The sequence below is a fragment of the Peromyscus californicus genome, unplaced genomic scaffold (genome assembly GCF_007827085.1).
Source record: "Peromyscus californicus insignis strain IS unplaced genomic scaffold, ASM782708v3 Scaffold_3__1_contigs__length_106647218, whole genome shotgun sequence".
In the NCBI taxonomy this organism is placed as follows: domain Eukaryota; kingdom Metazoa; phylum Chordata; class Mammalia; order Rodentia; family Cricetidae; genus Peromyscus; species Peromyscus californicus.
In genome coordinates, this window is record NW_026294551.1 from 13,680,934 (window position 1) to 13,708,878 (window position 27,945).

A 27,945-nucleotide genomic window follows, 5' to 3' on the forward strand; every position below is an offset into this window, starting at 1 on the left:
TTTGAAAAATATAAAATTTTAATAAAGGCTACATCTCTTAATTACAATAATTATTGTACCAAGTAATTTTCTTTAAATGAACTCTTTATAATGCATAATTTAGTCTAAGTGGAACAAAATGCCATGACAAAAGTCACTGAGTAACAAGACTTGTAATAAAAAGGCATAAAATATATTTATACATAAACCCCTTTCAAAAACCAAGGGAGAGCTTGAGCCCTGAATATAGGGCGTGCACGGAGTGGGTCCCCGTGCCTGTACAGGTACTGTACCGATTCCCAAGTCAAGCACTAGCCAGTGGGTTAACACTCTGCCCTACACTATACACAGGCCTATAGTACAGTAAGGATGGCAAACAGGACGTACAGGTTAACGGAACACAAACCCGAGCGCCAAGGGGAAGGTAACGGAGGAGAGGTGCTGCTAGGTGCCCATGTCCTCGCAGGGTCGGGTGGGCAAGGGTGGATTTCCTGATGGCCGTGGTCCAGAGACTGACTTAAAAAAGAAAAGAAACTCTTGCTTCCTAAAACATCACAAGTTTGAACCGCCGGGCTGTGAAGGGCGGCAGGCTCAGCCACCGGGCTTCCAGGACTCAGTGAGGGGAAGCTACGTAGATGGTACAACCTCTGGCCCCGGGGTGAAGGCTCCCCGCTCCTCCACTCTGGATGGCCCCCACCCAACATGACATTCCCACAGTGGTGAAGATGCTGTCACATTCGACCCTCAAGACTTCTGTGACAAGCAGAGCAGCATGGCTGGGATGGGGTGGGGGTGGCACCGATTTCTGCATGTGGGCACCATTTTGTTTTTTTAAGAAGCCTGTCTTCACTTGGAGAAATGTCATGCAGAGCAGAGTCCTCTGTTAACGAAGAAATGGTTAATGCACTCCCAGCTCGGCTCCTAAGTGTAGACAGCAATCCAAACTTCTCTCTCCCACTTCCGTGTTTAAAGCAGCATACACTGGGGGGTAGGGGAATTGACTGTTCAATAAATATCAATAAGGACTCCTGTTTGGGCAAGCTATACACAGTTTTCTCTTAGTCTATGAATTTCAGATCCCTAGGAAGTCATATATTATGTATGGCAGTCTCTCAAACACAGCCTCTTCAATAGCCCAGAGTGGTCATGTTTTGAATAAATAGTTCAGGTTTTTCTGATCTCAGTACCTAGCTCATAGATACTAAAAAACAACCACCCCGCCCTCCTGAAGGCCCAGGGGCCAGTTCCTCCCTAGACTTTGTCTTCTTAATTGGTTTCATTTTCCTTCAAAATACTTTGTGGCTGCCGCGCAGGTCTGAGACAGGTCTCTGAGCTTCAGGTCCATGGTGTACACTGAGGCCGAGGCTCAATCGATCCTCTCCACTTTACCCAGGATCCTGCCTTCGTACATGGGGAGCACCGTTTCATCGTCCCAGATCTCCTCGAAAACCGCTCCACAGGCAAACTCGTCACTCGCTTTTTTGAAGTAATACCTTAGAAGAAGATGGGAAAGCTTGTTGAGAAGGCATCTTCCTGCCAACAGAGAACCAAGGTGGGCATCTGCGCTGACTGACAGGTGAGCCTCACACCGAGGTCCACACCAGATTAATGAGGGCAGCCCACCTTGCCAGATGGGCCAGGCAGAGGCACTGTGGGGGTGGGAAGGCCAGGCTCTTCCTGGCTTCAGCCTCTAGTCAGAACTGCTGTCACCGATCTGACCAACATGGACACTCTCTGACACTGAGAGAGGAGAATGGGAAGAGGACATGCCCGGGCTTCATTTGTGATAGCAGGGCAGGGAGATCCTTCAGGGACCTGGGACTCTTTGAGCTCAGCCTACAGAAGTGGAAGGCTGACTGGCTGCTATCACCAGTCCAGAGGCCACCTGCCCAAGTGCCAACAGTCTTTGGCCCAGCCCAACAGGAGGTGGGCCAGCCCCAGGGCTCACCTGTGCTGAGCAGGCACAGAACCCTTTCTGTCCCTCTGTCCCTCCCTCCTCTCACCCCACCTCTCTAGAGTCCAATACCCTCCTTCCCCTCTGCCTTTAATTAAAGCTCCTCTTCTCCTCCCCAACAGTCTTCCTTCTAGGACTGTTTAATTGTACAGGCACCAATGGCAGCCTCTCTCAGGTCCTCACACTCTGTACAACCAGCCATCCTGGGCCAGGCCTACCCCAAGCCTTGCAGAGGACCCTAAACAAAGCCTCTTCCTTGTCCCCAGCAATGGAGAACCCCTCAAGGGGATTAAGCTTTCCCTGTGAATTGTCCTTTCCAGCCCATAACGGCCACTCTCAGGGAGAAGGCCACCACCACCACCATGGAGCCACTAAAACATAAAGTTCTGACCTCTGTTTAGGGCTGAGGTGCCTTCTCTTGGAAAAAAAACAAAAACAGAAACACTGATCTTCTTCAGTTCATTGTGTCATTCCCATTTTAGAGAGCAAGTGAACTGAATGACGAGGGCAAGGAAGCTGGGTCTAACCAGGGCCTCTGTGGCTAAGCTGGGTCTAACCAGGGCCTCTGTGGCTAAGCTGGGTCTAACCAGGGCCTCTGTGGCTAAGCTGGGTCTAACCAGGGCCTCTGTGGCTAAGCTGGGTCTAACCAGGGCCTCTGTGGCTAAGCTGGGTCTAACCAGGGCCTCTGTGGCTAAGCTGGTTATCTAGGGGCACAGCCATTGCAGGGGTGCGGCGCTGCACATGGGTCAAAATGCTTAGGGAAGCCTGAGAGGAGAGCCAGGGGGAGTCCTTTTCCCAAACAGGAGGGCCTGAATGCCAATACCACCCGGCCCCCAGCTCTGACCCCTCTGGCATTTACCACGCTGGACTTTCATGGTACCTCTGGGCAAACATACGTTGACCTTTTCCATAATTGCAACCTCTTCCAGCAAGGAGAGAGGCAACATTCCCAAGCGCCCCCACCCCACCCCCTCAGGACTTCAAACACACTGCCTTGCCCTCGTTTTCTCCAGGAACTGGGTTTTCCACAGCACCAGGCTGCATGTGGCAAACTCTGCCTTCTCCCGACATCTGGCACCAATGGTGTCGGGCATGTCTGGAGGGACTGTTAGCTTTCTGAACTCCTGCCATGGGGAGCTTACTCAACACGGCCCAGGTCCCAGCTCCACAACCCTGGCCTCACTGGGCTCTTTTTCATTAGGGTGGGGGTTAGGGGTACAAACTGAAATGTTGACGATCAAGGCCCTGGTTTGGGGAGGAAGGCAGGCTACCCTCTTGCCCAACCCCCACCCCCAGGACACCAAAGCTCACCGGCAGAGATAAGGAGGGTGGGAGGGCCTTCCCACAGCCTGATCCAATCAGGGAGGAATTTGAGAGGGGACCATTTGTGCACGTCTTTGTGCATTAAAGGGGAGGCCAGAGCTTCAAAGCCAGGCTTATTAAATGTGCCTTAGGGGGGGAGGAAAAAATCAGAGCCAGATGTGGCCGGAGCGGTGGAGAGAGGCCCTTCCCTGTGGGCCCTACGCAATGTGCTGTGACACTTTCGCCCCCTGAAGGTCACCTGCGCTTCTCCTCAAAGTCCAGCAGAGTCAAAGCCAAGATCAAAATGAATCCCTGGAGGGGCCCACTTGTGTAATTAGCTTCACCTGTGTCTCTGTCGAGATTAAAGGCAGCAGCCGGGCCTGTTCCCCAGACCCTTTGATAGCATTCAGAAAGGTCTCTTCCTGGGTATGACAGAATGACCTAGGCTCAGCTACACACCTATCACCCCAGTGAGTTGTCACCCCCAGGGTCCTTGTCCTTCTCCCTGCCAAAGGTCACTGTTGGCACCACCAAGAGGACTCCACGATGGAATGGCTGGTGCAGCCACACAGGATCCGAGCCACACAGGATCCGGCAGGGAGGGTAGGGCAACCCAGCATCCTGCAATAGGCTTGCTCACCCAGGGGCCAGGGGCCCAGCCAGGAGGCTGCGCGTCCTTCATACTCTTCCCTTACATCCGGGCTCTGGAGGTACATGTGAGCTGTGCCTCTGCATAGGGCCTCAGGACACTCCACTGGGGAGGGGACACTCCTTAGGTGCAAACCTGGAGAGCGGAGACCCCCTCGAGTGCCTGGTCGGCCTCGCTTTGTCCAGGCTGGGGCATAAATGGGCCGAACACACATTCCCTCCAGAGGGAGGCCAAGCAGGTCAAGTCCTAAATGAACTGACATGGCCATCACCTGCCTTTCAGTAAGAAGGCTAAGAAATGCTTCTGAGTCGGCTTTCATCATCCTTAGCTCCTGGGCCCTCTCAAGGACCTGACAAGGTCAGTGTGGGCCTTTTTAAGGATCCCTCCACTCTGCCAGGGAGGCAAAGAGGCCAGGTGGCAGGGAGAAGACAGTGAAGCCCAGGGCCCCATAGGAAACTGGCCAGCCCTATTCACCCTCTTGACTGCCCATAGGCCCGGCTCCTCAGTTAGACAGACATTGCTGCTACAGGTGACCTGTCCAACCCAGGGACCGCGTTCACCAGGCACCGCAAGGGAGAGGCGGGTGACTCCCGAGCTTTGGTCTGCTTTTCTGAGCCTCCAACATGGCGGCCTCTGAGGTGGCTTTGGGCTCTCCCTTATCAGTCCCCACCCACCCCAAGCAGACAAGGGGGCCTCCAATTTCAGGCAAAGCCCTGCTTCTCCTGGTAAAACAAATGGCAGTAACTTTCTGTTCTCAAGTCTTGTTCACCTGGAAGAGAAGACCTGGCTAGATCTCCAGAGAATCACCCCCTCTCAGCAGCTTCCCCCATAGCTGCTCTTGTTAGAGGTGAGGGGGGAGAGGCGATAGAAGGACCCTAGATGCCCAGCAGCCCACTCAGGCAGCCTCCACGGCACTTCCCAAATCCACCCAAGGCCTGCAAAGACAGAGATGTTCTAGGGCCGGGTACTCTAGTGAGTTCTGAGCCAACTCCAGACCCTTACCTATAATTTCCCTTTTTGCTGAGCTGTTCCTTGAAGTGGCCCAGGGTCAAGCTCTGAGCCTTCAGCACCCTCCTGTACGGGATTTCTTCTCCGCAGAAAAAGTAAGTGACAACCAGCTCGCTGGCCTGGAGCGCGTGCACACTTGCCGGTTTCTTTGGCTCTTTGTGACTGAAAAGAAGACAGGATGCCACAAATTCAGCATCTCTAAGCAAACACACACTTACACTCACATAGTATGGGGGTCTACAGAGGAAGCCTGGCGCGGGACCCTCACGTTACAGAGATAGCAACTTCCAAAGAGATCCGCAGAGCGTGAGGGAAAGGGTGGTGGTCCTGATTGTAAATTGATGCCGTGTCCCTCAAATGCCTTCAAACTGGGGTTCTCAGAGGCCTCCTTCTGGCTAGCACAACAAAGGGCTCACCAGTGAGGACCAGAGAAGCAGCAGTATCGGGGAACTGCCTGTGCGAGGCTCCCCGTGACCAGGGAATACCAGGGAGGCAATCCCAGGCCAGAGCTCCTCCATGGACAGTGTGAGCTCAAATGCCATAGAGACCTACCCATCATGCCCGCAGAACCACATTCACAGGGAGATGGCCTGCTCTCTCATATATGCCAGGCGGGCCCCAGACTGGCTGGGCAGCCAAAGATGACCTTGAACTTCTGACCTTCCATCCTGCAGCTCCAGAGAGCTGGGGGTTGCGGGTGTTTACTCATTCCACTTCCATTTATGGGGGCGCTGAGGAGCTAACCCAGAGCTTCCTGCACGCTAGGCAAGCACTCTGTTAACTGAGTTACATCCTCAGCGCTCCTGTCATTTTAATTGTCCCGTTTATTCTGTTTTTAGAGTGGCTTTCATGAAGCCACCAGCGTCGACAGCTGGTGGACTTGAGGTTAACCAATTAAAACAAGGAAAGGGTTTATGAAGGTAGCTTATTCAGGACCTCAATCATGAGTCACTGCTCAGGATGCAGAGGCTAAGAAAGCGTTATCTAGATCATTCCACATTCTGCCAGATTTGAAAGTCTGTAGACAGGGTTCAAAGTCCCATCTCCAAGTGCAAATTTTCAACAAGAATCATGGCCCAGTTTGGGACAAGATTTTTTATCTTCTCCAAGCAGGACGTGCTCATGAGTGACAAGGAGACTTGTCCAGGCCTGCTGGCTTCCAAGTCCTACAAAGTTAACTTGTGCATCCAGATTCAGCCCCCTCTACCCTTCTGACAATGGCTTCAGCCCCAGCTTTTGATTACTGTGAGCCCTGGAAACCCTGTGTTGTGAATCAGCCTTCTCAGCAGGCAGGTTTCCCATGATCCTCACTGATGGCAACATCTGCTTTTAGTGTTGCTCATCACAAAGCGTGGAAACAAAGGTCACTTCAAATATGGAGTTCCACATAGACATCACTCCAGATAATGACACACCCCGAAATGTAAACCATTCCAAGTATCCCAGCAATGCCTGAGAGGGACACTCACTCTGCTGGAGCCAGGCTTGGGTTAGAGAAGGGTGTGGCTCCTGCCTGACCAGTGGCCGAGTGGTTCCTGTCCCTCTGCTGACTGGCCACACAGCACCTGAGGACAGAGGAGGGTGAAGGGTTTAGAACAGTGGTTCTCAACTTTCCTAACACTGCGACCCTTTAATACAGTTCTTCATGTTGTGGTGACCCCAACCATTAAGTTCTTTTCGTTATTATTTCATAACTGTAATCTCGCTACTGTTACGAATTGTAATGTGAATATCTGTGTTTTCCGATGGTCTTAGGTGACCCCTGTGAAAGGATCATTTGACCCTCCAATGGGGTCATGACCCATAGGTTGAGGACCACTTAGGTTAGGCTTAGAGGTTAGAGGTAAGCTTGCATCCCCATGGCAATTGGGAAGCAGAGAAAACCACTCTGGCCTCCTAAAGAGATGTAGCCCTGACCCAACTTCCCTTCCGGCAGAGACCCAACCAAGGCCTTGTGTCCAGACACTCTAGAGCAGGCTACAACAGGGCTATCTCAGCTGGCAAAGGGCTCAAGACTCTTGATTCTCCCCTGGTCACGTCTTCGCATACGCTCACCTAACCTGCCTCTCATGAAGGGATTCGCACGGAATCATCCCACTTGCAGGAATAGCTGCACCGAAGACCCTGCTTGAACTCCGATAAATGAACAGAACCAAAAGAGTAACTTCCAGAGGCTGAAAAGGAGACTTCCTCAGCCAGAGACGGTTCCTCCTAGGTGAGCCTTTCCCTCTCCATCTCCGACCCACCCCGTTCTGAGTGCCTTCCACACCCACTCACCGCTGCTTTGGGGGCTTGGACACCTCTGCCAGCCTGCGGCAGGCTTCCTCCAGCTGTGCCAAAGTGTTGGGTGGGGTTAGGGGAGGCATCGCAGGGTCCTGGGTAAACGGGTGAGCCCGGGCCACCGAGCGGGGGTGTCCGTTGGCCCCCAACAGATGGTGCCGGCTGACTCGTTCGCCTGGGGATGTGCGGGCGGACTCCAATGGGTAGCTCTTTCTTATGCTTTGGGCACTGAACGGGGCATGAAGAGCAGAAGGAGGGAAACTGGGTTAGAAAAACTGGAAAATGTGACTTCACTAGAAACTTGTCTATTCTGAGAGAGAGAGGAAAATAACTCTACCATAACATGGACAGGGTCACTGCCAAAACAGGACATTTTTGTGGTCTCCTCAGCCCAGTGTCTAATACTAAGATGGCAGTCACATTTGCTTTCCCCAGACGGCAAAAATAGCCATCCCCACACAGCCTCGATGTCAAAGCCCTAGGGTGTGGTATTTACCTATGGGGCTTGGACTTGCTCTGCCGCTCACTCTCCAGCATCCACTGCCAGACATCCTGCGAACGGTCTCCTTCCTCCCCAGGAAGCTGAGGGGCCCCTGCTCCACTGGACATCCCTCCTTCCCTGGCCGGCAGTACCAGACCTGGTTCTGTGCCTTTCGTATTTCGTTTGGGCAAGGTACTGCCTCTGCTGCCACTGTAGGGAACCAAGAACACCCGATCCAGACATCTCATTAAAACTCCAAGACTCCTGGGACACGGTAATCCCGCAAGGGTACAGTGAGGGCAGATCCACTAACTCCGTCACTCTGATGCTGCAACCCATGCCCATGCCCCTCCAGGAAGCTAACCTGTGACCCTGGACCCACTTGACACCTGCTCAGGACTCAGGCTGGGAGAAAAGCTCTACCATGTGGGGGTGGGGGGGTAGGTGCTAGTCACTTACCAAAACTGCTCTCCAGGCAGGGGCTCTGGAGCCTTGGGGTGGCTCTTGCATTTGGAGTAACAGTAATACTCCGTGCTCCCAGGACAGAGGCAGCGCACTCTCTGTGTGGCTTCTGCCTCGATCTCCTCCTTGGTCTTGGGGACAGCATGGTGATGGATGTAGTGGTGGTGAACGTGCTTCGTCGTCTGCTTGGTCAGGAAGCTCTTGCCTCCGAGGAGTGGGCAGGCAGCCACAGGAGGCAGCTTGCCCCCAACGGGGAGGAGGGGGTGGTACTGCTGATGGTGGCGGTGGTGGTGGTCAGGGGAGCGGGAACGTGGGCTATAGCGGCCCACACCAGGCGACTGGCAGCCAGGGGTCTTGAGGACCCTAGACAGGTGGTCGTCCAGGATGGTCTGCGGGTCCTCTTCATAGCTGCCAGAGGGTAGGAGGGCCAGGGGGTGCTGGGCCGATGCTCCATCCCGGGAGCTCAGTGCCGGCTCAGATCCCTCCTTTTCTTCATCCTGGCAACAGAGGCCCCAAAGGGAAGTGAACAAGGAAGCAACCCTTCCACATCCTGGGTTCGTGCACCCATGGGTGGGCACACACATGCACACATGCACATGTGTACATGAACATGCAGAGGGTGGAGAGGCCGGCCCTACCTCCCGGATCTGCTGCAGCCGCTCCTCCAGGCTGTGACGGCTTTCCAGCTCCAGCCTCAGCTTCTCCAGCCTGGAGATGAGCTCGGCGGCGAAGGCGGCGGGTTCCACGGGCGCCATCTCCTTGGGCAGACGGTGGGTTCTCTGAGGGTGTGGGAAGGAAGGAACCAGGCACCATTAGCAGGCCAGGCAGGCACTGGCCACAGCAGCTTGGATGGAGCTCGTGGGGCCCATCGATGTATGCCGCCGAGTCCCGCGTTCGGGTGGAAGGTGGATGTCGAAACGGCGGCGGGCGCTGCTCGGGACTTTTATGCGCGGGCGCCGTGGCCTCATGGAGAGCCATGGTCCCCACCAGCGTTTGCCTTGGGCAGGAGCAGTTGGTCGCACTCCGAGAGGCCCTGCTTGTCCTCTCTGTAGTACAACCAGCCCATCAGTAGCTACTCTGAAGTAGAAAATCTTCAAAGACTGTTGTCAAACATCAAAAAAAGGCAGCCCTCTGAGATGGGGAGGGGAGAGGAACCAACTCAAGGCATAAAAAGTGGAGTCTAAACAGAAAGGGAGTTGGAAATTAAAAAAAATAAGATTGGAAAAGAGGCAGGGGAGAGGGAAGGGGGGGGGGCTCAGGCCCCAGATCAGAGAAGAAGTGGTAATTTATTTCCTGGCCGCACACTGCGCACCTTTGAGGTGGTGGCGTCTCAACACTGTCCTCCATCTCCCTCGTATCCCTCCTCCCCTCCTCCTCCTCTCTTTGTACAGAAAATGAAGAAAGCTGCTGCAGGCTAGCGGCAGAACACTGCTGAGCTTGGCTGCCTGAAGCCGATCTATCAAGGGAAAACGGAACATCTCCAAACCAAGTACGGAATATAAAAAGAGACGTCCAGAAAGCCTGCCAAGAGCAGCAAGCGGCGAGAACCCCCGCCGCCCGGCTTTCTGTCCTGTCTCTGTCATCTCGCTCCCCCACTCTGCCCTCCCCACCTCTCCACTTGTTCCACCTCCTTCCTCCTCCTCCTCCTCCTCCTCCTCCTCCTCCTCCTCCTCCTCCTTCTCTCTCTCTCTCTCTCTCTCTCTCTCTCTCTCTCTCTCTCTCTCTCTCTCTTGCTTTGCCTTTTTTCTTTTGGGGTAGGGAGAGCAGAAAGCCAACTTGCTCTCCCTAGCTGAAGAGCCAGCCTCACCTCAGCAACCACTTAGCTGCAGAAACGTGAGCGGGGAAGGAAAGGCCACTGCGTGGCTGGCTGTTCTTATGAAGGCTGGCTCCATGAACCTGCGCCCCAAACTTGATTTGCCACCCCAGGACAAAAATCAGGTGATTTATAGGCGTGGGGAATAGAATTTTGGTTAACACATCCCCACCCCACCCCCGTTCAACCCACTTCGTCATCTATATTACATGGTTGGGGGGACTCACAGAAGTCACTCCCCAAAGCAATCTTAATATGCTCATTTTAAGACAAAGTGACTCTGTCGCCTGTGCCAGCAGTTTCTGAGGAGAGCTACAACCTGTAACCCTACTCAGGTGACCTGAGATCGGCAGTCCCGTGTGTTACTTTTCTGAATATAATACAACCAACCGAACCGGCTGGGTTCTCTGAAGCTACCAGGAAAGACGACTGGACAGACACCTGCTCTAGACGGGGTGCCCCTGCTTTCTCCCTGTACCCTGGATAGCAGGTTACTGTAGAAAGATCAGAGCCTGGAGACAGCCTTGTGGGCACTTGAGGCCAGTGAACCGTGTGCTCGCTGCCTTCAAGGATGCTCCGAGGGAAGATCCCAGAAAAACCCGCTACCCTTCCTCAGTCGAGGGAGGCTGTTCCCCGAGGAAGCCTCACTTCTAGACATCCCACCCATCAGCATTCATCAGACACAGACTCATGAGAGCCCAGCTCTGGAACGTGAGAAAGGTTAAGACTGTACAGCTGCCCTCTGGGGGCATGAGGTTAGTAAAACGGTCAAGTAAACAGAAGAGGAGTCGGTGACCGAGCTACCAGGAGAAGCAGAGTCCTAGAGAGCTGACTTTCCCCCCATAGTGGGCAGGGCAGGGAAACACAACACACAGAGGTTCTCCTAGCCTCATCCACTTCATGTTTAAGGAGCAGCTATCTGTGACAGGAACTGTACCAGGTCCACACACAGAAGCTAACAAAGCTGGGGCTGCAGAGAGGCGTCAGCAGTTAAGAGCCTTGGTTGCTCTTTCAGAGGACCCAGGCTCAATTCCCAGCACACACATGACAGCTCACAACCATCTATAACTCTGTAACATCAGATCGGGGGATCTGATGCCCTCTTCTGGCCTCTGTAAGTACTGCATTCTCATGGTATGCATACATGCAAGCAAATACTCAGGCATATACACCCACCCCCCACCCACGATTCTTTTGAGGCTCTTTGCTTTCGGGGGACTTCCAGTCTAGCAGGAAGGCAGTGAGCTCATCACCTCATCTAGTGACACTTGGTTTCTTTGGCACAGAGAACTTGACATTCTTCAATTCAGGAAATAGAGTGTCACTCTGTTAATACCATGCCCCAAAGAACCACATACTTTCTCCAGTCCAGCAATTCCTCTTGCTCCCTTAACTCCCACAGGTCCCAGGCACACTGCTTCCCACCTCCCAGCTCTTTTCATGATTCAGGACCTCAGGGAACACCACTACCCATGTCGCCTATACTCACCGGAAAATGAGGTAGAGACACCTGGCCATTGGCCTTCACACTGCGATGCATCTCTCTCTGGAGTTGTTTCTTACTCCCCATGCGATAAGGAGGGATTCCATCTCTAAGGGAAAAGACAAAATCCAGACTCACCAAGGTGATCTCAGCACGTGACATCACTCACACGTTCCTCCAGAGATTCTGACAACAGGAACGGCCACGCTCTTCCATGGGAATGGGCCACACATCTTCAATGCAATCGTGACCCCGTGGGGAAGGACCCGTCCAAGACTAAACTGCAAGTCCTGCCCATTGTCATCTGCGGCAACTTGGCTTACTCTCAGCCACAGGAACATCAGCTTGGGAGGAGCTTGTGTGTCCCCAAGTACAAGAGTCTTGGACTCCTTTGGTCCTCTGGCAGTCTGTTGTCTAAACTGGGAGAACAGTACCAGGGCAAAAGGCTGCAGGGTCATGTTTGGAACCAAACCCAAGGGCTCAACCACCTCTTCATGAAGGTGCACAGAAGTCCCTTCCAACAGTCAATCACGTCCAACTTTCTTCTCTCTATTAGTGTTTTTATAAAGCGCCTTGTGGTGATTTTCCCCAGTCAACAGAGACACAAAGATGCAGGGGTATGGACATAAGAGCAAAGCCTCCCCTAGGCATCACTATAAACTCACCAAAACGTTCGCGTATCTACAACATGCCAGCCATTACCTAGGTACCTTCCCTCTATGTAAGGGGTCAGTGGACAGAAGGGACACAAAATTCCATTCCTCTTAGGAAGTTGATATCTGAACAGAGTGTCTCACGGTAGTGTGCAAAAATGAGGCAAAACCAACGTTCAAAAGTGGCAAGCACACAGAGAAACCCTGTCTCGAAAAACCAAAAAAAAAAAAAAAAAAAAAAAAGTGGCAAGCACTGACAGGTGGTGGCAGCGTACGATTTTAATCCTGGCACTCGGGAGGCAGAGGCAGGTGGATCTCTATGAATTCGAGGCCAGCCTGGTCTACAAAGGGAGTTCCAGGACAGCCAGGGCTACACAGAGAAATCCTGTCTCAACCTCCCTACCCCCCAAAAAGAGGTGGTAAGCACTATGACAAAGTAGAAATAAGAGAGCAGGGAGGAGGTCCTCTGGGAAGGGAGGAGTTGCAATTTAAAACTGGAGTGTGGCTAATGAGGTCTGGGTGAGTTTTCCAGGTCCCTGTCTCTAAAACACGGGCCAGGTGTGGAGGCACAAGCCTTCAATCCCAGGTGGATCTCTACGAGTTCTGGGCTAACTCTTCAGCAAGAGCCTGCCTCAGAAGCCAGAAAACCCAAATTAGCAAGTGGGAGGGAGAATAAGGCGCCGATGCCATTGAAAAACACGACCAAAAATGAATTTCAGTCTTAGCAGCACAATGGCCAAGGTGTGGCTTCTCCCATCGATGTCCCTTACAGAGACCTCCAGGGCCGCGAGCGAGCCTCCACGATGAGCCGCACTCCCAGGCGCTGACACTGAAGCTAGGTGTCTGCCTGTTTCCCTTTCCCTGGTGTTTAGTGCATCACAGGAAGAAAACAACCTTCATCTCAAAGTTGTCGGTCCAGCCGGTGTCTGAAGAGTGGCCAGGAGTAACGGCTGACCTAGGCCATAGAACATGGTCCCTCAGGGGTGATGGAGAAGAGACTGCTTGGGTCAACAGTATGACTAACTCCAACCTTGACTCTAGAGCGCAGGAAGGGTAACTACATTGAGAGGTGCTGGGAGGTGGGGAGAGGCGCGATCAGAAGCAGGCTTGAGGTTAAGCAGCTAACTTACCATGGGCTTCTCTTGACAAGGCCCCGAAGGTGAGGTGGGTATACGGGTGTGATGCGGCCCCTAACGCTGTTTTTATGAAGGCTGCACGCTCTCACCCTGGAATAGCTGACTCGACACCAGCAAACGATCCTACCCAAGGCCACCAATTGCAGCCAGAGGCTACTAGCTCCCACAAAGTTCACGTGCTACTTCTGACACCTGACACATCAGATGTTCTCACAGGAACCGCATTTTATAGGTGACCGGAAATAGGTGACTCAGGCTCCCAACCTCAGCCAGCGCTCAACTCCAGAACAGATAGCCTTAACTCAGTAGTCTGCTTTCAAGGTCCCCAGTGCCCGGATGGTCTACATCTCCGAAGCTCCAAGAAGCCACATGACATGGACAAATGGGAAATGGGAACTCTTCTACCATTGGTACTCGTTAGCAACGGGGGTGCCAGGTGGGGTGGGGTTCATGCAGAATAGCTCTCGTATTAGTGTCCCAGGTCTGGGCAAATGACCACACTTCTCTCCTGACCAGCTCTTCCCCCTGGGTCTTAATGGTGAGAGGTGGCTCCCCAAACACCCCTACCTTGGAACAAGTTACATCAGGTGGCTTCAAGGGTCCCAGGAGGACCAGTAGTGAGATGGCTCAGTCGTCGGTCAAAGAGCTGGAGAGCTGAGTTTGATCCCCAGAACTCATATAAAGACAGGAGAGAAGGCTGCAGCTGACCCCTGCACATATGCTGTGGCACACAGTAAGAGTCCTAGGAGAGTCTCCCCAGACACCCCCCTCAAGACTCTGCCCGTCCGTCTCCACCAGCAGCCCTTACTCATCCGTTCCTCTCGGCCAGAAATCAATGGCGAGGCTTCTGTATCTTGTATACTTTCCCCACATAAGGGAGGAAGAAAGAGAGGGAGGCAGGTGACAGCCAGCGCAATGGGCAAGAGGAATAGATGATTTCCTAAGAACCTCTCACAGTATCTAGGGCAGGTGAAGAATACAGCCACAGGAAAGGCATCTTGTGCCCAGAGCCAAAAGGCGGAATTTTAGCTTGGAGACGTCAAAGAGGCTCAGAGGCGCCTTTCTGGAAATATGGCTTTAATTCCCCCTAGCCAGGAATCTTCTTCCAAAACAGCCCCTCATTCCAAAAGGGGGCCTCTCCTTTCTTCTGTTCAGGCTCCAGAAGTTTATGACCAGTATCCTGGCTGCTCATAACCAGAGTTTGGTCCCTCTACAGTCTCCTCTAATTATAAACATTTTAGCTAACGAGCCTGCTGCCGGGCCCAGCTGTTTCTGGGGCACACAGATTCTGAAGTGTGGACTCCACTTAGCTGCCACATAAGCCGAGCCAATTAGCTTAGCCCTTTGACTCCACTGGGCCTGACCTAACCTGAATGTCACTTTTTCCGGGGGCTTTGAAATAGCAGGCGTGAGCGCGTGCGTGCGCGTGCCCACATTTGGCGGCCCCTCTGAAGCAGTCTCCGATCACAGTCAACACCAAAAGCCCTGTTTGCAAGATAGGGAAATATCTGAAGTTCACTCAGAGGCACTCCCCAATGTCCAGACCAACACCCCCCCACCCCATATGTAAGATACGAGGAAATAAAAATAATAAGTAAAATGACTCCCGCCATCTACTCTGTGGAAGGGAGAAAGGTCATGGTGTGCGGATATGGGGGGACACAGAGCAGAAGCAAGCTACAGTCAAATGCAGCCAATCCTGATTACAGGATAAAGACAGAGAACCCTGGTACCCTCACCTGAGGGACCTTGAACTTGGGCAGCAAAGCACCAGCTGCTCCCATGCTCTGCCTTCCTAAACTTGGTGCTCTGCATCCCTTTTGCTTGGGCCTAGCCCCATGCCCTTCTTGTTCCTAACCCTCCCAGTATTTGGGTTTAGGATTTTGCTGGAAGTCTGGCAGTTAACTTTCAAAGGAGGAAAAAAAAAAAAAATTAAGAGCCATTTCTTCCGAGAATGCGGGTTTCAGGGTAACAAGCTCATAAAACAGCCTTCTCGGGGGGCCTAAAATGGAGACTCAAATACCTCAGCCATCTTTAGGAGGGACTTTTCCTTAGTGGCAAAAGAGAAGTCAGCACTAACACTGGCTCTGGGAGGAGGCCTACATAACCTGTCTGCCCCACACACCCAGGCCACCGCATGCAGGTGCCAGGAAGAACCAAGGCCTGGCCCAGCTCTGCCCATCTTCTACCCAGGCCTCTTGCAAAAGCCGGGGGACTTAATTGGTTCTGTCGCAAATGAGATGATTGCTTCCCTGGGCTTGTGTCTAATGAACTCCAACCTTCTAGAGTCTATTGAAAGCTGCCTCTGACCCCTCCCTCTCACTCCCCCCTCCTCCTTGTCCCCTCCCAACTCCCAGCAGGGCAGCCAGCCCTGGTCCCCAGCCCCTCAGCCCCCAGCAGCCCACGCAGGCTATTGTGAAGAGGAGAAGCAGCCAGGGTTCTTTTCATGCTTTATGGGGCTCTCCTATTCACTTGTTCAAGCACATTTCCAAGGGGCCTGCTACCCTCTTATCCTCTCTAAGCTCCCCTAGATGAATAATGGGCTGAAAGCGATTCAGCTTCGCTTTTCATCCCCCTCCCCAACACACACACACACACACACACACACACACACACACACACACACACACACACACACACACTTTATTTCTCACATGGTGCTCTCATCTGCACGAGGCCCACAATTGGCAGAGCTCTGAAGAGGGGGTCTAATCCCAGCCCTGGGAATCCTGGGTAACCACCCAACACAGGGTAGATCACACACACCCAGAGCTGGCTGGCCAGAAAGTGTTTTAAGTTCAAGCCAAGTCTGTTCAAGCAGGAGACTGGGGATCACCTTCCCCCCCCAAGGGGGGGCACCCTATGCCTGGCAGTTGATGGTAGCTGGACACCCACAGGAGCCTCTAAGCATGAGCAAGTCCCATAAGTGGGCTCTTGTTCCTGGAGACCCTTCCATACCCCACCAAAGGCAGCTCAAGATCATTCCCAGGAGCCCTTGGAGGAAACCGATGCCAGCTCTTAATCGGTCTAACCATGCTTGTGGGTACGTCTGTGATGAGGAGTCCAGTGGAATGCCCACTTGGCTGAACCCCAAACTCTAAGTCTCACAGGTACCTTTCCTTGGCTTTTTGGTTTACTAACTACCCACCATAACAAGACACCCTGTTACAGGGCCCAGAGAATATGCCACCGGGAGCCTGAAGGAGAAGCTGCCAGGGGATAAGCTGTTGGCCCCTTTTCTAAAGTGGCCCTTACTGACCCCCATGCTACCGAGAGTCTACGCCTGGCAACTCCTTCTGAGCCCCACACTTGAGTCCGTAAACGCTTTAAGTGAAAGGGTAAGGAGAATCAGTTTGAAAGGAAGCTGAGGGCTGGCCACACAGAGCGATTACTGCCCAGCACGCAGGAAGTCAGTCCTAGGTGCGGATTCCAGTGCATCACATGTGGTGCCACCTAACTATGATGCCAGCACTCAGGAGACGGAGGCAGATGGACCAGATATTCATGGACATCTCTAGGCACAGAATGAATTCAAGACTAGCCTGGGCTATGTGAGGGCCAGCCTGGGCTATGCGAGACCTTTTCATTCTAGGGAAAGATTAAAGGGGCATAAATGAGGAGGACTCAGGAAAAAGAGTTATGATCAGTAGTAAACAAAAAGAAGAACCCACAGAAGCTCAAAGGCCTCACGGGCGACTGGGCCCAATAACATCTCACAGTGAGCAGGGAAGATGTGGCAGAGCAGGCGCCATGTCTGGCCTCTGCCATGAATGGCTAGGGACACATGAGGCTACTTCCTTCTTGCTGTGGCAGTCACCAGCCACTGCCTACCTTGCTGATTGGGTCCTGTGAGGACAAACAGAAACAAGCATGGGACCACACCCAAGTTATCTCATCATGAACCCAGAATAACACCTCAGTGATGGGGACTGAAACTCAGCCAAGCGCCAGGAAGCAAGCCAAAAATAGTCTCTAAGAAATCCAAACAGAAGCCTCACAGAAGTCTTCCGTAAAGGGTACCCGACTTCGGAGAGTCACTCAATGCCTTCATTCAGAACCAGCTTGCTCTTACTTTACACATAGCAAGGAGGCTCCTACACAATCCATAATTACTGTGTCCTGGAGGAGTGAGGCTTCTGAGATACCAAGCCCAGGCACGAGAGCAGAACAGGACAGCAGGTACCATCGGAGAGAAAAACCAACCATATGATGAGGGCAGGAGACCCAGGACAGAAGTTCACACCACCTCGCAGCCTGAGGCCTACAACACACCATGAAAACTCACCCTGATAGTAAGTTTTTTGGACAAGAAACAAACTGGGGTCAGATATGGTAGCACATGCCTCTAATCTCAGCACTTGGGAGGCAGAGTGCTGGGAGTCTGAGGCCAACTTGGTCTACACAGCGAGTTCCAGGCCAGCCTGGTCTACATCGTGAGATCCAGTCTCAACAAACCAAAACAAAACACAAAACAAAAAAACTAGGCCTACTAAAGAATAAGCTAAGTGTTTTTTTTTAGGTTCTTTGAGGGTGGTACTGGGCATACATGTAGTATACGTATATACATTCAGGCAAAACACTCATATACATAAAATAAATAAGCAAGCATTATTCCCCCTGCCCTGTGTGGACAGTTAAAGAGCTTAGCCAATTATGAAAATAAAACCAGTTCTCCGAAAGCTTTCATTCCTGCACCCTACCCTCACTAATGCCAAAACGATGTCCTCCCTCATTCCTTCCCTCCGTGTGTGTGTGTGTGTGTGTGTGTGTGTGTGTGTGTGTGTGTGTGTGTTTGGTTTTCGAGACAGGCTTTCTCTGTGTAGTCCTTGCTGTCCTGGAACTCACTCTGTAGACCAGGCTAGCCTTGAACTCACAGAGATCCACCTGCCTCTGCCTCCCAAGTTCTGGGATTAAAGGTGTGCACCACCACCACCACCACCACCCAGCTATTGTGTTATTTCCTTAAACCTCAACATTTTCCCTGAAGAATACCTGTCACTTTGGTAACATGGGAAATTGAGGTAACACAACAAAAGCTTCCAGGAAAACAAAACAAAACAAAACAAAAATGGCAACAAGAATCCCAAAGTAATCTCAGCCACTTTTTCCCCAAATGGTCCTGTGCGGCCTGCCAGGCTACAGGCCAATAGAAGCCAGACAGTCTCAAAGACGTGAAGAATAGACAGTCCGATTTTAAGAAGCTAAAAGGAGCAAAGTCTAAGGAGTGTCCCAGAACTTAACACCACTAGCTTAACGGCTTGTCTTTCAAGATCATTCCCTCAGCAGGAGAAATCCTGACTCTAAATCATGCTTGCTGGAAGAAAGCCTTCAAAGGCCTTCCTGAAATACGGATTCTCAACTGGGTGCTGGGTGAGAAAAGTCTTTGGGGTTTTCACCCATACCTGAATTCTATCCTGACTTTCCTGAGTCAAACCCTAAAGGATGGCAGGAAACTGGGAATCTAGGCCACTACTACATCCCACACCCCTCTATGAGACTCATGGAGAGTTGGCACTGGCCACCCAGAGATCCCTCTGACCTCACTTCAAATGACCCCAAACTCAAAGCATGACCTTACCTGACAGTCTACTGACCTTATTGACCACTTCAATGACTCGGACTGCTTTCAAAAATATCTATCAAAGTCATCTGTCGGCCCAAGATCTGAGACCAGACAGGACTATGGAGGGCGCCTACCGAGGGTCCTCAGCATCTGGCACAGACTTGGGAATCCACCAACATCAAGGGCCTGAGTGACTCCCACTGAAACACATGCACGTAGACAGACCGCACATGCTGGCCCTTCAGAGAGGCCTGGCTTTCTGTTCCCTGCCTTTAATGGCCTTTTCTCAAAGAGCAAGAGCAAAACCACCACCTTTCTAGCAAGGTCCTGTGTTCCGCCCGCTGGCTCTGGAGCAGGTGGACCTGGTTTCAGGACAAGCCAAGTGCTTCTCCCATAAGCACAACCAGGAGATGGTTTTTAACTTAAGAAATCCACAGACACTCATCTTACCTCTCCACCAGATACTCTGGCTTCCTTCTGTGAAGACGCCACCCCAGCTTCCTCTTCCCACTGAATCCTACCCAGACCATCATGCCCATCACATTCCCTTCCCAGAAAACCAAGGTCCACTCACAGAAATGGGTCCCGCAAAGCTGGGTGAGCATGAGAGGCAGACCCCCATCCCCTAGTGCATCACACCCCCAGCCCCATGTGTAGAAGGGAGACAAGATACTTACACGCTACTGTCCGTCATGGACATGGAATCATCGGTCAATGCGTCGCTGGATATCTCACTGTCATTGGCACTGGTGGCTGGTGCAAAGACATAGCCCGAACCTACATGATAAGGATTCACCGGGTCGCTTCTCTTGAAGGACCTATGGGGAAAGAAGAGCATGGTCACTATTTCCCACCAGAAACCCAGGTCATCAGGTGATCCCAGAAGGACACAGTGCACAATCCCACATCTGGTCTGTGCCAACTTGCCGTCCAGGTCCACCTGCAAGCCTGGGCAGATGGCCGCAATGAGAAGATTGTTCGTCACCGACTCCCCTTGCATGGAAGACAGGCTGGGTTCCCCAACCTTCAGAGATGAGGGGTCCGCCAGCAGTGTTGCAGAACCTGCCAGGGAATCCTACCAGCCCCTCAATTCTCACATCCAGAGCGGCGGGCACTGACTGTTCTAGGGCTGGAGACCAGGACTGTGTTCTAGGACTGGAGACTGAGTGGGGCAGGAGCAAAAAGCAGCCAGCAGACAGGTGTCTTCTTCCTCCTGCTCACTGCATCCAAGCCTGACTGAAGCAGCCAATTTCCCAGACCAAGAACATGTGAGGCATCCTAACTCTTGTATCTGAGGTCTGCTAGCCTCCACCAGAGATAGTGACATCTAGAGGTCAGGGGTGGCCTTCCCCCTTTGACCTAGGCCTGGAGTAAGCCAGGCAGATGGGTCAGATAATGTTTAGACCGTGGCAGCCATGAACTGGGCCTGCAGTGCCCTTCCCCCCACCACGACTTTCCTTCCCTGGGGCTGGCTAAGGTGCCAGGACTAAAATGAGCAGCTGTCCAAGGCAGGCCCAGGCCCCTCCTCCAGGGGTCTCCAGCCCCTTTGTCTCAGTGGCCGGTCGGACCCCATTCCCCTCTCTTGATCTCCTCCCAGAACAACCAGCGTGCCTGTCTCCTGCTGGGCTGCCACTCATGTCACCAGCCAAGGACTTCTGTCAGGGGGAGGGGAGACGGTCACCAGGCTGCAGGAAGGATCCCTTCCAGGGGTCAGTCAGCCTGGAGTTGCAGGAGGCTTCCTCTACCAAGCCCCTGGCATAGTCCTCCCGGGGCTCAGCTGGCAACAGCCAGGGGCTGGAGGGGAAGAGGCTCCAAGAGGAGCCACACTCCATCAGCCCACAGCAGCTGTTCTGTAAAGATAGCTGTGGGGCTGGCAGAGGAGAGGGACCCACGAAAGGTCACGGCCAGCCATCTGCTCTTGCTCACCAGGCTCCTGTCCTTGCACTATGCTGGGCTCTGGTCTTCTGGCACCCAGGTTCTGGTCAGGACACACCACCGTAACGTAAGGGGTTGTCATGAGGAAGGAAGCTGGGGAGTACTGAAAGCCTATCAAATCACAGGCGTTATCTCAGGCCGAAGGCACAGGGTGCGGTGCCCATTTTCTGGATAAGGTCCTTAGTGGTCTCAAGCACACAGTAGCCACTGCAGAGCTGGAACTGGTGGGCGTGGCATGGATGCACCTTTGCCTTCAATCTCTTTCCTCCTCCTATCATAAGACACTTTAGAAAGTTCTAGAATTGGAGGCAGGATATGATGGCTAGCTGGCAATGGCCCCCTGTGACAGAGGGAACCAGGAGCATCATGTCAGATGAGGAGGAATCTGAGATGACTCAAGACACTTAAGAGAACACAGTGGCACCAAAGACTGCAGAAAGCCCTCTTCTGACTAAGAAGGGCGTGGATTCGAACCAGCGGGACTAAAACTTGTTAGGCTAAGACTGGTACAAGGGCCAAGCACGTTCCTCTAAGGCCAGTCTATCCTAACAGGACAGAGAGGGAACAAGAGTCTGGGGGACAGCATTCTGGACAACAGTTACTAAGCAGCACCTGGGGCCCAAGAGGACCACAAGGTTGGGCTGGGAGGAGGGGCAAGGGCAGACAGAAGGCCCAGCAGGGAACTGTTGTCCATTCTGGTGAGGAGCTCAATGGGGACAGTGGAGCTGGAAATGAATGTGGGAGTGAAGCCCCACTGTGAGTTTCTGCTCTAGCTGGAGCCCTGAGTGTCTCACCAATGTCCTCGACTCTGAGACGCTGATACGAACCAAGCGACCTGGGGTGGGAGGCCTCCCTGCTCCCCTAACACCCAGAACAGGGCTGGCACACCACAGTCACGTGACAGCTGCTGCCCATCATCTTGAATCTCCACAATCATCCTATGAGGGGCCCATGGGAGCCGAGCATCAGGACTGGAGGCTTAGTGAGAGTTGCTAACACGAGCTGGGACCAAGGTTCTGGCCCACTGCACCAGGCTGGACGCATCCCTCAGACACAGAAATGTCTGGGAGTGCAAACCACGCGTACAGTGAACTGCTGTACGCTTTTGACAGGTGACTCGAAACTGCCCCAGGCCACTGGCCCTGCCCTATCGCTGAGGGCAGGGAGACATGCTACCTCAGGATGCTTTCTAATGAGAACTTAAGACTGCTAAGACCATTCTTGCCTGTTCCTCGTCTGTATGTGCTCAATCTGGGGTCCCCAGGCACCCAAGATGGCAGGAACTGAGAGCATAGGGAGGCAGGGAAGACTGAGGGGGTGACCAGTTGCCCTAGCATCCTGACCACGGAGGGACTCACAGGAAGAGAACGACTTTCTGCTCACCATCGCCTCTAGAGGCTGAACCGGAGGCAACAGGCAACACACATCAGAATAAGAAGACAAGGCCAAGAGAGATCATGGGGTGGGAGGGGACAGAGACAGGCCAAGTCTTTAAACCAGCCTGGAGTCCCCTGCTGGGACGGGCCCACTGCTTCAAAGAGGGACTGTCCCTTCCTGTCCTTGGGAATCCAGTGGTTCGTACTGTCCATACACTCATGATAGGAGCAGAAGTCAAAGGCCTGGACCTTGTGTTGGCTTTGCTGATGGACTGCCGGGTCAAGACACAGCTCCCATAGGCGTGGGGCTCCCCCCTGAAAAACAAGCAACTCAAACATGGCCACCTGCCTCACAGCCTCACAGCTTCTAAAGGCCTGGGCAAGGGCACTGGAGTGGGGGAGGGGGCACCCCAGTAACACTTCCAGTACCCAACTGCCAGCAAAAAGGGGGAGATGCTGTGTTCCCAAAACCTCTTCCACTTTCTCCTGTGTATTCAGCATGGTATCACAGCTGAAACCTGTCCTGAGCCCCAGACTGTGTGCTCTGGGGGCACAAGCCATCTTCCCATGGGTATCCCCAACACCAGAAGCAGGGGGGTAGCCCATGGCAGGGGCTCCAAACTTGGCTGAGCCTCCTTCAAAGACCCACATCCATCCAATGGGTCGCTGAAAAGGTTTGAAAGAGGCATGGCACAAGATCAAAACAGCCAAAGCGGCCTGAAATAGCATCCACACACCTTCCCTCCCTCAGCCTCGCTATCTTGGTGGTATTAACACAACAGCTATGCCTCAGATCTGAGACTTATACTTCAGCCTCCACAGGGAGAAAATGACTCAATCGAAATTCCTTCCTCCCCACTGCAACAGAAAAGGATACCTAAGTGTGAGTGTGTGTGTGTGTGTTCGTGCGTACACACACGCTCCTTTTGCACATGGCTTCCAAAATAAACTTATCTCCCTTCGCTTCCAAAATAGAGGGCTACTGTGTGGTCAGTAATTAAAAGTGGACTGCACTGCTCTTAAACTCAGCTGATGGCAATAAAGGGCTTGGATTTTCCTGCAGTCATAACAAGGCAGGGGCAGGGTGCTGGGGAGACACAGAAACTCGCTTTTTAAGTACTTAGAACTTTCTCCAAAGTGCCATGCAATTTTAAGAAAATGGATTAGTCTTCTTGTGATCACTTAAAAGGAGGAGGGGGAGGAGGGAAGCTGGAGCATGCTACCTTAATTGTACCCAGGTTATGACTTCTTCAGGAGGGCTGTACCCCAAAGGTGCAGGGACTTAGCACTCCTGAGGAGTGTGGAGACTTGTGCTTCGTCCTGGGTGTGCTGTGTGAGGCGTGCACCCACGGGCCACTCTGCCAGTGAGCAGGCATGGGGCCTTCAGCTGACAAGTAACAGAGCCTCCTGGGTCCTTGAGAGAAGGAAGTGTCTACCTCTTATCTCTAGGAGATGTTCGGGCCACCTCTGCTCCTCCCCAGATACGGAGAGCCAAGAGAATCCATCCAAGGACCTCTTTCTGGGGCCCCTCTCCCAACAGTACAACAAAAGGGACCGACTTTGCGGCTGAGCTTTAGGGCTTTTCCATGAGCCTTTGACATTTTACCGTAAGGTCAACACCCTCTTCAACTAGCATTTTGGAAGGCAAGATCAAGGGGTGGGTGGACAGTGAGGGGTCAGTGTCTTCTGTAACCAGGCAAAGTTTGACAAGTGTATCTCAGCCAGCTGCGTTTGTTGGCGTTTCGTCCTCTAATTACTGACCAATGCTCTCAGCATATCTTTCCTATGGCATCATTTTCTTTGATAATTGAAGCCAAACTTGATTCCAATGGCTTCTCACAAAAATGGGCCTCATCAGCGAGTTCTTTCAGAGAACAGGAAGCACTCACAGCCAGCACAGGGACATCGGCTGGGCCCCTGGGATGTTAAGTCAGGCCAGAGCAGAGGGCCCAAGGGAGGCAGATGAACCCCTGCCCAGAGTCAGGGCAGAAAGGGGTGCACACAGGCATCTTTCTGTATGTTCAACACTGTATCCTCCCTCTTAAAATAAGTGTGGGCCTAGCGCCTGAGATCACAGTCCCTGGCTCCACACATCTCTAACACACCTCGACACTGGGGGGGGGGGGGGGGGTAGGACACACGCTCCCACCACCAGGTCACTTAGGCCCTTAGTTATTTATAGAGACCATCAAAAGCCCAGGCATCCCACTCAACCACGCACAAACCAGAACCCTTCCCTCCAAGGATAATTTCTGCTCTTCCGTCTCAACTATTTATATTAAACCCGACACCAAATCGGTAAGGCTACAAACAAGTCGTTAAAAACGAGGCTCCTTTGAGTGCCCACATAAACACGGCTTGGAAGGCTAGCCAGTGCCTTGGGCACCCAGCGGCCAAGATGACTCTCAGCAGCTGAGGCACCCAGGCCCTCTGCAGGTTAGAGCTGTTTCCAGTCACTCTCCCGGGGAACTTACTCAGCCCATCCCCTAGGCCAGACACACTCCACAGGCTGAGGGAGCAGATAAGAAGGGAGGGAGGGAGGGAGCTCAACTCTAAGAGGAAGGCCAGTCTGTCCCTGTGTTCCAAGAATATGCTGAAAAGGCAGACTTGAAAAAGCCCAAAGAGTAGAGAAAGTTGGGGCACGGGAGAAGGGGGGGGGGCTTCTCTAAAATATTATAATGAAAAATGGGCCAGACCCCCAGAGTTGCTGTTGAAAAGGGCTATGTGTTAACTTCACTGCCCTTTTCAGAGACCCAATTATTATCGTTAATTACACTAATTATAACACTTAACATCTTTTCAAAATGTTTCCCTTTACAAAGGGCTTTCATGTTTATTATTTTGATCCTAAGAACAACCTTAGGACACAGACAGGAGAAAAAGTGCCCTCCTATCTTACAGACGGAAACATGAAGTTTAGAAATTTTCAAACCAAGTAATGCCATTGGCTAAGGCTGGAACTCATCTTTCAGAGACACTGTGCACAGACGAGGAGACCTTGCATGTTAAAAAGAAGTAAGGCCATGTGGGTGTGTCTTAGATTATCTTTTAGGATGCCCTTGTTAAGACATACTGGCTTCGTGGAGTACAGGTAAAATGTTTCAATCCAACTTAACCGTGGGAGAAAACACGCTTGATCTAGTGTGGAGGCTCAAGAGGTCGCTGAGGAGCTGTTGCTGTATGTATCAATGACATCCACAGTTCCCAGCCTGGAAGGCAGGGCTCCGGAATCTCAAGTGCTTTGCAAACTTAACACTGGTTATATCCTAAATGAAGCCTCCGGGAAGAGGCAAGCCAAAGCATGGCCAGGCCGCCCGCCCACCCACAAGGAAAAGCCGTGGCAAAGGTTTGCCTGGGGAGTGCTTTCTTAGTGCCAGCCTCCAAAACCACACTGTGCTATTTACAAAGGTGACACTCTGGGGCTGGCACTGAAGACACACAGAAGACCCACTGTCAGAAGGCCGCCTTACCGCAGGCCTTAAGGAGTCTCATCCCTGGCTGCCAAAGCCGGAGGGAGGGAGGGAGGCCAACAGCAGTTTACCGACATGTCCTTGCAATGGAGCAGGGTAACAGATGCAGGTGCCTGGGTGTGCCCGCTACAACGGCCCCAACAGATTCCATGCCAACGGCCTAGCTCTCCACAAGCTCAGGGGCACTGCAACAACTCCCTCCTGAGATCCTACACTTGCCTGCAAAAGCCAAGCCAATTCCGTTTAGGTGTAAGACCAGATATTGAAAAAGTGTTAAGTTGACTCCCAAAGCTGCAAGAGCGCCCTCTGGTGACTGGAGAGCAGGCCCGTCCCCTACTTGCTAGCAGTCAAAACCGGAGATCATGCCTACATCACGAAAGACTCAGACCTAGCTATAGAAACCTGAGAGGTTCCAGGGCAGCCATCAGGGGCATACCCCCTCCTGCTGCTGCAAGACACTGGAGACCACGCCCCACAAAGATAGCAATATCTCCAGAAACCATGCACAGATCACATCCTGAGTCCCTGACACAGAGAAACGCACAGGGACAGAATAAGGGCCATGCAGACCCTTTGCAATTCAGTGTCACCCCACCTCCCGCCCTGCAGGTCATAAGCAACAACCTGGAATTAAGAGGTGCATTCTCTTTGGGGATCTCTGGAGAGGCGAAGGAATGGAAAAACTCATTTTAACAGGAGGTCTGAAGTTGCCTGCAAAGGCCAAGAAGCTTGAGACTTGGCTAATCTATAATGCACTGTTTGTCTTTGGAGCTTTAAAAAGAGAAAGTGCTCCGGAGGGCCCGCTTGTCCCACACTTCTCTATCAGCACCAACAACAAACCACCAACTGAGGTCAGACCCTGGGGCTCAAAAGCATTTTGAAGCTGGATGACCAGCCCAGCAGACTTTAAAGGGGAGGCTCCTTCATATGAGGAAGTCACAGGGCTTTCCCCCAAGTTAGTTAGAAGCCTTCCTCGATGGGAAATACCTAGTTCTACAAAGAGAACCACAAACTCAGTTGCTAAGCCAATCGCTAGCTCTTATCTTCACATAAAAGTTCAAAAGATCCCACCTACCCCTTTCCTCGGGTGCACACGGTATTTCCGTGTCTCCACAACCCTGCTGCCCCGCCCCCAGTCAGTCATTCCACTTTGATGATTAGTGGTTAAATGACCCCTCCCCAAAACTGGCGCTCAGTGGGTCTAGTGACTCACAAGCATCAAAAGCTGCTATATTCGGATTCTTTCTTTCTCTTTTCCTCTCTCTCCCTCCCAGTAGCCCAGGATAATAAGTAACCACATTAATAAATACTGCTTGCCACTGTTTGAAGTTAGCATTGGAAGGCTGCAGGTATTCAGCTGTGCGTACATTGCTCCCCCCCCCCCCCCACACACACACAAAACACAAGATCAAAGGGGTTCTACTAGCCAGAAGTCCTAGCTCTCAACCAACCTTTATCAGCTTCCGAAGCCTAGCCACTCACCCACCTACCTTAACTGAAAACATCTGCAAAGCTAACTCATCCTCCAAGCCCTGTCCCCACTGCCACACACCCCCGCCCCCCCCCCAAAGCCTTACCTGAATCCATTTTCAACCATTTCCGTGGATCTCACACTCGCTGTGGCCCGCAGAGTTTTGCTGGACAAGCCAACCACAGTGGGCGAAAGTTTGCACTTCAAGTCCGCACAAGTCCACTCTTCTTCTTCATTCAAGGTGGGGAGGTAGCCACATAGGACCTTTAGGCTCAGTTCCCCATTACTCATGTAAGCTGCGTTTTCTCCCCCACTCCTCACATATTCGAGGTATATGTCAGAAGTCAAGAACATCTGGTAGGCATTTTCCTCCATCACAGCCTGGATCTCAGTCTGTGCCTGGTCAAACATGACGGAGTCGATCTGTTGCTTCTTGATGCCATCTCGTATGTAGGTCTTGGTGGCAGGTTTCAGCTGCTTGGAGACAATGCTGTTGTTTTCAATGTACCTCTTATAGATTGCTTTGGCTACTCGCAGAGTTTTGGTATCCTTCAAGTTCATCTGCCTGAATCCATTGCAGGCAAACCAGAAGTCCAGGGTATCCACACATTGCTCCCTCTCCAGGAAAGTCCGGAAGAGGTAAGCGCCATCCTGGTCGCCCAACAAGGAGTGCAACGACTTGGTCCACCTGGTCAGAGGGGAATCGGGGGAGGCCCGCCCCTCGGGCTCCCCCAGCCCATCTTCATTCCTTCTAGCATTGGAGGAAACAGGCATAGGTTTGGTGGACTGGCCCTTGGCCGCACTGGGCTGGCACGGTGGGGTCTCCCCTTCTTCTCCCGGAACTGGAGGCCGTGGAGCATCCTCGCGGAAGCTGCTGCTGGGATCTGGAAGGAGAGTCACTAACACGGCGCTACTCATGGTGAGGGAGAG

General features: G+C 52.5%; 1 protein-coding gene across 2 annotated transcripts; it reads right to left on the reverse strand.

Annotated features, from left to right (window-relative positions):
- On the reverse strand, nucleotides 1-27,933 carry Axin2 (axin 2). 2 transcript variants are annotated; one of them, XM_052755653.1, is made up of 10 exons: nucleotides 27,122-27,933; nucleotides 19,441-19,581; nucleotides 11,418-11,520; nucleotides 8,754-8,894; nucleotides 8,113-8,612; nucleotides 7,669-7,863; nucleotides 7,170-7,400; nucleotides 6,362-6,457; nucleotides 4,887-5,054; nucleotides 1-1,472 (listed from the first exon to the last, which is right to left on the reverse strand). In XM_052755653.1, the coding sequence occupies exons 1-10, from the start codon at nucleotides 27,931-27,933 to the stop codon at nucleotides 1,346-1,348; spliced, it is 2,514 nt and encodes an 837-aa protein (XP_052611613.1). In that variant the 3' UTR covers nucleotides 1-1,345. The 2 variants fall into 2 exon arrangements, with proteins under 2 accessions (XP_052611613.1, XP_052611614.1); XM_052755654.1 differs by lacking the exon at nucleotides 7,669-7,863.
- Nucleotides 27,934-27,945: the final 12 nt, after the last annotated feature.

Excerpts from the sequence above, each read along its gene's own strand:
- Axin2 (XM_052755653.1), bottom strand. The coding sequence starts at position 27,933 with ATGAGTAGCGCCGTGTTAGTGACTCTCCTTCCAGATCCCAGCAGCAGC. Across the intron at positions 19,582-27,121 it reads ATGGTTGAAAATGGATTCAG|GTCCTTCAAGAGAAGCGACC; the intron begins GTAAGGCTTTGG and ends CTTTCCCCATAG. Across the intron at positions 1,473-4,886 it reads AGCAAAAAGGGAAATTATAG|GTATTACTTCAAAAAAGCGA; the intron begins GTAAGGGTCTGG and ends TCTTCTTCTAAG.